At 42.5% G+C, this 10,883-nt stretch overlaps 1 protein-coding gene and 1 long non-coding RNA gene across 2 annotated transcripts; one reads left to right on the top strand and one right to left on the bottom strand.

Moving 5' to 3' along the window:
• Positions 1-832: 832 nt before the first annotated feature.
• On the bottom strand, positions 833-3,780 carry LOC140193957 (transcription factor SOX-11-like). The gene has a single exon (XM_072251187.1). It carries the CDS (start codon positions 3,399-3,401, stop codon positions 2,241-2,243), a length of 1,161 nt encoding a protein of 386 aa, XP_072107288.1. The 5' UTR covers positions 3,402-3,780; the 3' UTR covers positions 833-2,240.
• A 715-nt stretch (positions 3,781-4,495) lies between these two features.
• Positions 4,496-8,383, top strand: LOC140193958 (uncharacterized). The gene is made up of 4 exons (XR_011885005.1): positions 4,496-4,589; positions 5,506-5,648; positions 6,656-6,768; positions 8,260-8,383. It is a non-coding gene; the product is annotated as an uncharacterized lncRNA (long non-coding RNA).
• Positions 8,384-10,883: the final 2,500 nt, after the last annotated feature.

The raw sequence follows: 10,883 nt of genomic DNA, 5'->3' as shown, positions 1-10,883 counted from the left end.
TAATCCCTCCCCTTTTATCCCTCCATCACTTTGGCTGGAATTGTTCTCAGCATCTTTGACTGCCACCTTAGGTCGGATGAGCTCATCCCTGTTTGGCTGAGCTGCTAGTCACAGCTCTTCAAACCGCAGCTTTGATTCATCGCTACCCTACCCGGTGACTTGGGAACGAAGAGGCAGAAATACGCAGATTTTTTTTTAATATAGATACCAACAGAAGGGGAAAACTAAACAATACAATGCCGCGTTTATTTTGTGCCGCCAGCAAATTAGTCGTCAGCCTTACAATACTGTGGGCTTTAAGAGCTATTGATTTGAAACATCTAATTGCACTGTCCCGGAGATGTGTCATATATGATCTGAATCGCCAGGCCAATTTAATAGGTACACGCTAGTCATACTTTTTTTTAACCTTGCAGTTTGTGATACAGTAATGGGCAACAGCTACCGAAAGCGATAGGAAGATCTGGATGTCGTATTTGATCTTGAATGTGGATGTGAATCCTCCTCTCTTCAAGGAACTCTTTCGATAGCGGGTCTCAGAAGATTTAAAGTCACGCGACACAATCAGACTGTTTTATATGAAGTTAACGTGCCGCTTTTCATCATGCTACTAAGTTGTTAAAACATCTCGGGAAAGTGTGCGCCGACGAGTACTTTTGCCGTCTGGAAGTCCGCTCCGCTATACGGACATTCTCGTCCATTCAATGTAGAGCGGTGACTTAAATAGGGCTGGGGTTTCTATTTAAAACGACTGGTACCCGTTCTTTTAATAAACAAAAGCACAAATTATGACATTTTGCTGCAATAAATTAACACGTTTAGTTAGTAATGCCAGATTTATTGCCATCTTTTTTTATGGGTGGAGGTTGCACAAGCAGGTCTCCCTGCTCCCTCCTCCCAAAACCCTGCAGGTTTTTAAGTGAGTGGATAGGCTTAAACATTCCATTTAAATGCATGACAATTTCTCTGTTACTATCAGTTCCAGCTGATTTCTTTATTTTACCCCCCTCCTCCCAGATACAGACTCTTAGCATCAAGACAGGCGATGATTACAGTGCACACGTCTGTTTTAGTTCATAAGTTTGCGACAAAATAATGTGCAGATGATCTGTAGTTCATATTGCACAGAAATGTATTAAAATTTCACATGTGCCGTGTTAAAAATTCTCCAGTTTCACACCTGTCATCGGGACTTATCCCACATTAAACAGCGTATGATTACACAAGATTCCTACAGTATAATATACAGTACATGTAGTCTCACTAAAACAATTCAGCTTCTATCTCACGTCGTTTCAATAAATTTTCCTCTTACCTACAAATATTCAACAAATCTAAATCTACAACTGTACAAAAGACTGAGCACTTGCAGATTTAAAATCACAAGGCATTGATGTAAGGATTTTGTTCTCCCAAAAAAGTTTTTGAATCCTTAAAGCAGGACTGTACCAACGTTCGCATGCTAAACGGGGAGAGGGGAAAATAAAGAGAAAAAAAACAAAATAAAGGAAGTGCCAGAAATTCTCACTGGACAATCACAGCGAGCAGGTTCCCTTCAGCTGTAGAAAAATACAAGTGAAAATATTTAGTATTCTTTTTCTTAGTTTTAAAAAGTCTTGAGGTCTGCATGTATAAAAAAATCTATATTCTGAGGTCTATACTGCCTGTGTTAAGTGATAAAAGGAGGTATTGAGGGAACAAAAAATAATAGAGCATAAACAGTCTTATTGGCATATACAACACACGGATAAAACAGTACAACGCATCAAATTAACGTCAGCATCTTGGCTTAAGACAAATTGTTCATGTACAAGCCTGGATTTCTCTCCTCTTGTTCATTAACTCTGCAGAAGTGTTCACAGCTCTAACTCTCAAGTTCTCTCGGGTAGTGGTCCCTTTAAGTGGAGGATTTGGAAAACTGATAAAGGTTTGCCGCCAAAAGGGTTGTGCAGAAGTCCAGCCCACGATTTCCCATCAGTTTTGTTTTTTTTTGTGTATCTTTTCCACATAGTTTTCTTTTAATATTTCCAATCACGAAGTTTGTACGTTTTCCACTGGTTTTGTGCCTCTTTATAGCCACATCCACCCTCCCACCCACACCACACACGGGAAGAAAAAGATCCCACGAACAGCAGATCGGACCTGGCCAGTCTTATTACGGTGGCATTTCTGTTAATATAAAACAATCGAGTCTTTCTTTTTTAAAAACGGAAAACAAAATCAAAATTCAAAAAAAAAAATCAGTACGTAAAGACGAGATCGGAGAAGTTAGCCTCCAGCCAGTCACCGGCGATCATTTCGCTGAGCTCGGGGGTGCAATAGTCCGGGAATTCAAAGTGTGACCCTGAGCTGCCTTCGCTGTACGAGTCCAAGTCCTTATCCACCAGCGACAGGCTGAGGTTCCCTGAGCTGAACGGCTCCAAGCTGCTGCCGTTACTGCCGGCGGGAGGCGAGTAGTTCATGCTGAAGTCTCCCAGTAAATCGTCCGTCCCTTCCTCGCCCGAGCTGCAGGAACCCGAGCGGCTGGAGCCGGGTGAGCTTGCCCTAGGCTGGGCGCACCTCCTGCTACCTTGTTTTGTTTCTGACGACTCGGCTCGACTGTTGCCCCTGCCCGACGGGCAGCCGCAGCCAGCGGCCAGTTCCTCGTACATGCTGGCCCCTTCCAGTGACTCGGCCGCCGAGCCCAGAGTCGGGCTGGCCGGCACGGCGGCCACGCTGGCCCGCCTGGGGCTCGGCTCCTCTCCTCCTCCGCCTCCGTGCAGCCTGCCCTGCAGAGCGTCCTGACTGCCCCTGCCGAAGACGCTTCTCACCGTCTTGTTACCCTTCAGGTTGCCGAAGACGAAGTCCTCGCACGGCTGCTCGCCACATGACTTACCCTGAGAGAAGGAGGAGGATCTGTGAGGTTTGATTTTGCCGCCAGCGTTGCATTTCTTCGCAGAGTGCTTGGCGCTCTTGTTCTGAGTCTTGTCGGGCGAGAGGTTGTGCTGCTGCTGTTGCTGCCTGCTCGCCTCGGTTTTGGGCTTCTTGCGGGGTCGGTACTTGTAATCGGGGTAATCAGCCATGTGCTTGAGCCGCAACCTCTCTGCCTCCCGAATGAACGGAATCTTCTCACCGTCCTTCAGCATCTTCCAGCGCTTGCCCAGCCGCTTGGAGATCTCGGCGTTGTGCATGTCAGGACTTTGCTCCATGATCTTTCTCCTTTCGATCTTCGACCACACCATGAAGGCGTTCATCGGACGCTTAATGTGACCACTCGCCGTCTTGCACCAGTCCGGGTCCCGCTCGTCCGTCCCGTCGCAAGTCGCCGAGGGGCTACAGGCAATAAACTCATTCTCCTCGCAATCCGTGGCTTCCCGGGACAAACTGCTTTCCGTCTCAATCCCTGCAGTTTGCTGAACCATCTTTCCCTCTCTCTCCTTGCTGCTGCCCGGTTAAAATGACCAGCGCTCCAGAACCGTAGAATTACTCAGACGCTGCCCTCTCCTTCCTCTCGGCAACTTTGTAGCACATCCACACGCTCTCTCCCCACACGCCTTTTTCCAAAGTTGTTGCAGCTTCTCAACTAGTTATTAGGTTTTCATATAGGGTACGTCACCTCTTAAGGATCCAATGGTTTTGCAGACCCTCCCCTGAAAGGAGGAGAGGAGAGGGGGGAAGAGAGAGAAAGAGGGAAAAATCGGTGGTTTTAACCCTTCACTCTCTTGCACGCAGTGCACCTTGGCCGTGCGACCAGCGTTACACGGAGACTTGAATATTTTTGATTCTTGTAGCTTGTCTTCTGTTACAGGTGAACCATTTAAAGCATATTCCCCGCCCCTCCACGTCCCCACCCCATCCCGCCGCACCTTCCTCTCCCTCTCTCGCACACCCAATGATCTCGGCGGGCTTCTTGAAGAAGAGCGCCTATTCAACTCAGTGCCCCGAACCAACTGGAGGTGGCGCCTCGACACTGCTCACTCCAACCTGCCGGCCCCCGCCCCCCACTTCGGCTCTCTTTGCACACCAGTGCCTTTCAAGCAGTTGCAAGCGACACTCGGAGCAGCCCTTGCAATTTGGTTCAGTTGCGCGCACAATGTCCAGTTGTGCGTTTTGAATTAAACCCAGAATGATACCTAAATTAAAAAAGGCATTGATCATGATACGATTGCCTACTAAATGCATATCCATGGGAAACTTAACTTTAGATCTTGATAGACATTGGAATGTTCCCAGTGAAGTCCTACTGATTATTTTCCACAAGACGCGTGTGTGTGTGAGTGAGTGAGAGAGAGAGAGAGAGAGAGAGAGAGATTTGAAATAAGCTCTGGTCTGGCACAGGCACCGTGGTTAAAATGCATCTTATTACGAGATACACCACCTCTGAATAACGTCGACTCCAGTGTGCAGACCAGCTTTAGAAAAGGAAGCGAGAGCCTTGTCCTCCTCCCCCACTCCGCTCGTCCTCACTCAGCTCTCTTGCCAGTTCACCCTCACAAAGGAAGGGCATACAGTTTATTTACCGTAAAGAAAGTAGCGTTTAAGCAGAGTTACGATCAGTAGTCGATTTCTAAATTTGTGGCCAGTGTAAGGAGAATGCAGGGCTTGACCAGGTGGTGTACATGTGTACGTTTCTCCTCTAGCAGAGTTTACAGTGCAACAGCTGATGTGTCGCCTACAAGGCTCGGTGGGGAACCGCTGTTGCTCCCTTTCCTGACAGTTTTCTCACAGCATTTTCAGCTGGTTCCTGACACCAGCAACTTCACGATGGTATTGGGGCAGCATTAGTGCAGTCTTCATTGCTGAATTATCTTTTATCAGGTTGAAGTTTCTTTCTTTCTTTCTTTCTTTCTTTCTTTCATTCATTCATAAACATTAATTCTGCACCTAATTTGATTGGGCCAGCAGTTTGCCACATGTAAGAAAATACCACAATTGAATGTCTATTAACTCAAAACATTCATTCTGTTTCTGTATTCTCACACACTGTCTTACATGCTGAATACCCCAGCACATTCCTGTTATTTTAACTTCATCTTGCCATTTTCTGCAATATTTTAATTTTGCTTCAATGGCTGCTTCTATCCCACTGTTATCAAACTCTCGAACTGTCTTTACCCCTTCTGCACTGAGATGAACTTGTGATGTCTGTAATTGCAACACCTTAATCAATATTCTGTTTTCTTTTTACTACCTGAATACAAATATGTATGTATGACAGATACATGGATGGGAGGTGTATGGAGGGATATGGTCCATGTGCAGGTCAGTGGAACTAAGCAGAAAATGGTTCGGCACAGCCAAGAAGGGCCAAAGGGCCTGTTTCTGTGCTGTAGTTTCTATGGTTCTATGTATGGCATGATGTCCCTAGATGACATGCAAAACAAAAATGTATCACTATATCTTGATACATGTGACAATAACTAACCAAAGAAACTCTCTCTCTCTCCCTCTCCCCCTCCCTCCTTCTTGCATTCTCTCTCTCTCTCTCTCCTCTCACCCTCTCTCACTCACCCTCTCTCTCATCAGTCCTCATTAAGGGGTCAGCAGAGGAAAGGGTGAGCAGCTTCTCCTTTCTGGATGACAACATTTCCAAAGATCTAACCTGGGCTCAACACACTGATGCGGTCATGAAGAAGGCACACCAATGGAGCTACCTCATTGGGAGTTTGGTATGTCACCAAAGACTCTTGCAAATTTCTATAAATGTACTGTGGAGAACATTCTCACTGGTTGCATTACAGCTTGCAATGATGCAGGTTGTATTGCACCAGACTGTAAGATGTTGCAGAGAGTTCTATAGTCATCTAGCTTCATCATGGGCACAGCCCTCCCTCCATCAGGGACATCTTCAAGTGGTGGTATCCATCACCAAGGACCCTGACCATCTGGGACATGCCCTCTTCTCATTACTACCATCGGGAGCTTGACAACCCACACTCCATGATTCAGAAACATCCTTTTCCCTCTGACATCAGATTTATGATTGGTCCATGAATGGATGAAAACAGTTATTTGCACTATTTATTTATTTTGCAAATTATTTTACCTTTGTATTGTGCTTCTGCCACAAAACAAACTAATTTCTTACTTAAAATAGTGATAATATATCTGAATCTGAATCCATGTATTGATTCAAGCAACACATACAAAGTGCTGGAAGAATTCAGCAGGCTAGGCAGCATCTATGGAAAAGAGTACTGTCAATGTTTCAGGCCAAGACCCTTCATCAAGACTGGAAAAAAAAGATGAGGAGTGAGACCTCCCCCGACTTTCTTACTCTGACTCCTCGGCTATTTTTTCCCAATCCTGATGAAGGGTCTCCGCCCAAAACATCAACTGTACTCTTTTCCATAGATGTTGCCTGGCCTGCTGAGTTTCTCCAGCATTTTGTGAGTGTTGCTTGGATTTCCAGCATCTACAGATTTTCTCCCATTTATTAATTTTTTTTTGCTTATAAAAAATATTCAGCTGAAAATGTGTAGAATAGATAAAGACAAAAGCACTGATTAAATGTTGATTTTTGAAAGAATATTTGCCCACATTTGTTATTTCAAAGATAGATAGTCCATTTTGTTTAGCAGTCTGATAACACAGTTCGGTCACTATTCATTGGGTTATGATCCGAAAACGTTCACCTCATTATCTCTGTTAGTGATTGACTTTATCTACTCAACAGATTGCAATGTGGGAGTTTCCATCTTGGGGTGAGGGAGTGGAAGAACTTGTAAAAAATCAACTCATACTGCAGAGGCATTAGAATTGAAGTTTCTCTTCGGTTTCCAGCATTGTGTGAGTAAAGCAAATTTTGACTTCCCTATTATAAATAATAGGTAGAATTTATTTTTATCAGTGCTTCCTATAAAGGAAAAAATATGTCTCCTTGTGTGTAAATACATAAATATAGAACACCTAGAATACGAACAGTTTATCTCTGAAGTTTATCATATGGACTAAATTACAGGAAACAAAATTAAGTTTTAAAGTTCAAGGTATTCCATATATAGTTATTAAAATATCGCTGTAAAATTCATTAAGGATAGACAGAAGTCCCTGTGTCCTTAACAAAGGCACCCAGCAAGGCTGCATCCTCAGGCCTCTACTTTTCTTGCAAAATCTCATGACTGTGTGGACTGTTTCTGCTCGGCCTCCATCTACTAGTTCAGAGAAAACACTACCATAGTGGGTGGATATCTAAGTCAGAGTACAGGAAGGAGATAGAGAGTTAGTGGCATGGTGTCCAGACAACAACTTTTCCTCAGTGCCATTGACCTCAGGAAGTGAGCAGAGTACACATCCTGTATAATATCTAACATCTCCTTTTCACTGACAATTAGCATACGAGTACCTCAAGGATGAACGCTTAACCCACTATCTCTATACTCCTGACTCTGTGGCTACGCACAGCTTAAATGCCATTTATAAATTCACAGATGACACCATTGTTGTTGGTAAAATTTCAGTTGGTATCGGAGTGAGATAGATTGGCTGATTGAGTAGTGTTACAATAACGATCTCAGCGTCTGCAAGACCAAGGAATTGATTGTAGAGTTCAGAAGGGGAAGTTGGGAGAATACACACCAGTCCTCATTGAGGGGTCAACAGTGGACAAGCAGTTTTAAGTTCCTGGATGTCAACGCATTAATGGAATTTCAAAGAAGGAACAGTGGCTATAATTTGTTAGGAGTTTCAGGAAATTTTGTATATCACAAAGACTCTTATAAATTTCTATTAATGTACAGAGGAGGACATTCTGACTGGTTGTATCACTGCCTGGTATGGAGTCTCCAATGCACATGATCACAAAAGATTGAAAGGGGTTGTAGGTGCAGCCAGCTCTATCAGAGGCACAGCCGTGGACACCATTGGGGACATCAATTGGTGGTGTGTCAAGAAAGTGGCATCCATCACTGAGAACTTTTGCTATCCAGAACTTGCCCTCTCCTCGTTACTACCAGAAGGAAGGAGGTACAAGAACCTGAAGACCCATGCTTAATGATTCAGAAACGTGTTCCTCTCCACTGCCATCGGATTTCTAAATGGTCCATCAATCCATGAACAATAACTACATTGTTATTGTTTTTTACTGCACTGTTTAATTTGTAAGTTATTGTAATTTTATGTCTTTGCACTTTACTGCTGTGGCAAAAAAAATTCATATCATACAAGACAATAATAAGCATGATTCTGATTCTCAACTCACCTACAAACAAGCTGTGTACTTTGTGTACATATGGAGAAGGCCTTTGACCTGACACGCTATTTTTGCTTATTTCTCCACAGATACTGAGTACTTCCAGACTCCTTTCTCTTTACTCCTGACTTACAATATTTGCAAAAGTTTTGTCTTTGGATGATTGACAGTGCATCTTCAGTATAGATAATGACATAAATAAATAATAATGATAAAATGGCATGACTTGCATCCTAATAGTTCATTTAACAAGCATAGCTGTGAAGTAGTAACAGTGCTATGGCTTTTCATAGCTATCTTCTGACATTTCAAGCAAAAACACAGAAAGCTGGAAGAACTCAATGAGTTAGGCCACATTTTTGGTGGCAATGTGTATAAGTTTATATTTTGGGTTAGAATGGGAGTTGGCAGTGGGGGGGGGGGAGGGGAGAGACAAGTGTTCACCCACTGGAACTATGTATAGGAAATGTTGGGCAGACATAATGTGATTAAAAATAGATGAGGTAACTTATCCCCACAGGTAACATTTCCCTGTCATAATTGCAGCTACTACTACTAAGTGTGGTACTCAGCATGTTTCACAACATGCAGCATATGGGTAAAGCAAAATCAAAATATCGGAATTAGAAAATGTAAGAAACAATTGTTGTGCATTTTTGTAGGGCCGTCACCATGTTGCATTCATACCAGAATATTCTTTGCCAGTGCTTCATTATCAAGTATTCTGTTTTTGATTTTGTATCTCAATTGGATTGGCTAACTATTCTTTTTCTCCAGGTCCCTATCGACACGTAAGAGTGGGTAAAGCCATCAAATTAAAAAAAAAAGCATATTCCTGTTCATGGATTAAATCCGGAGTCATCCTTCAGACATTCTAAATTAAGTGTGGGGGATATTTGCTGAACCATACGCTACGGAGCAGGTACAACAGAACATGCCTCTATTTGCTGGACTGTGCAGCAGAGGCAGGGAGGGAACAGAAGTGGAATTCTCCTGCTATACTGTAGGTAGTAAAGATCACAGATGAAGTTAGCTAATTGCTGTACGTGTAAAAGAATCAGAATCAGATTTAATATCACTGGCATATGTCTTGAATTTTGTTGTTAAAACTGTCATAATGTAAGAAGTGTATTTTGAGCCCAGTTTGATAGTATTTCTATCAAAGTGACTAAATCACTTTAGCATTCAAATGTAGTCACAAGTTTTCCAAGTCAACTCAAGGAATTTGGAGATAAGAATTACATTTACATGGAGCACTGCCACATGAAAGTAGCATGCATCCATCATCAAAAATCCCCATCATCCAGGCCAAAGTTCAAAGTTCAAAAAGTTCATAGTAAGTTTATTATCAAAGTATATATACGTCGCCATATACAACCCTGAGATACATTTTCTTTTGCGCATTTGCAGTAAGTAAAAGAAACACCACTATTTCAATCAAAAAATACACACACAAGATGGATAAAAAATCAATGTGTGAAAGACAACAAACTCTGCAAATGAAAAAAGAGAAAAAAATAATAATAACTAAATAATAGCAAAATATATGAAAAACATGAGATCCTTGAAAATGAGTCTAAAGGTTGTGGGAAGAGTTCAGTGTTGGGGTGAGTGAAGTTATACCCTCTAGTTCAATAGCCTGATCATTGAGATTCTCCTCTCACGGCCATGCCCTCTTCTCACTACTACTATCGGCCAAGGATTACAGAAGCCCTCGGACTCACACCACCAGGTTCAGGAATGCTTTGTACTCCTGAACTGGCATGGATAAGACCATTCACACTATTCTGACCTGATTCTATTACCGACAGAATCATTTCCACGGAATCTTTACAACTCATGTTCTCAGAATTATTTTTATTATTTTTATTTGTAGAGTTTGCCTTCTTTGCTCATTGTTTGTCAGTCTTTGCTTATGTATAGTTTTTCATAAAATTCTATTGTATTTCTTCCCCCCCCCCCCCCATAAATGTCCACAAGAAAATGAATCTCACAGTAGTATAGGGTAACACAAATGTACTTTGATAATAAAGTTACTTTGAACTTTGAACTCTGAATGACGGTAGAATGCCAGTTTCTTCCCTTTAAACTAATGTCAACAGTTGATAGATTACTACTAAGACTTTAAATATCCCATTTTCTTGATTGAATTTGCTTCCCAAACCAATAGCTTCATATTTGAAAACAATCGCAGCTACAAAAAATACAATGATCACACCCACCCACTCTCACTGACAGTCCCACCCCCTCATAGAACCCTGTCCCACACCCAAATATGACAATGTGTGAGGAAGAATAAGCATGACAAAGAACCCTAAAAGTAATGCTGTGAATAAAAAGTCTAAAAGGATTGAAAAGCGTTTCTTGCCTGGCAAAGTTAAACTAAGGCAACTCTTTGCTGACACACTTTTAGATGGTTCAATAGATCAGTAATGTTCAACCAGGATCAAATAGCTTGAGGGAGTCCAGGCTGCATTTTTAAAAAATCCACAGGGTTTCAGTTCCTCTTCTCTTTCTTGTGGTTGATTTTTGCAGGCCATTGAGCTGTGTTAAAACCACATAGGCGCTTGTATTGTTTGTGGCTTGCGAAGGACAGGTTCACACAACATAAAGGAGTCCTGCTGGGGTAAGCATGTGTATAACATCACAATGAAGTTTTACTCCCATTGTGCTTCCTACAAAGAGATTTAGCAAAGTAGTGTCTTACCTTTTC

The sequence above is a fragment of the Mobula birostris genome, chromosome 2 (assembly GCF_030028105.1).
Source record: "Mobula birostris isolate sMobBir1 chromosome 2, sMobBir1.hap1, whole genome shotgun sequence".
NCBI classification, from domain to species: Eukaryota; Metazoa; Chordata; class Chondrichthyes; order Myliobatiformes; family Myliobatidae; genus Mobula; species Mobula birostris.
This window is presented reverse-complemented; position numbering and strand designations above follow the sequence as displayed.

Excerpts from the sequence above, each read along its gene's own strand:
- LOC140193957 (XM_072251187.1), bottom strand. The coding sequence starts at position 3,401 with ATGGTTCAGCAAACTGCAGGGATTGAGACGGAAAGCAGTTTGTCCCGG.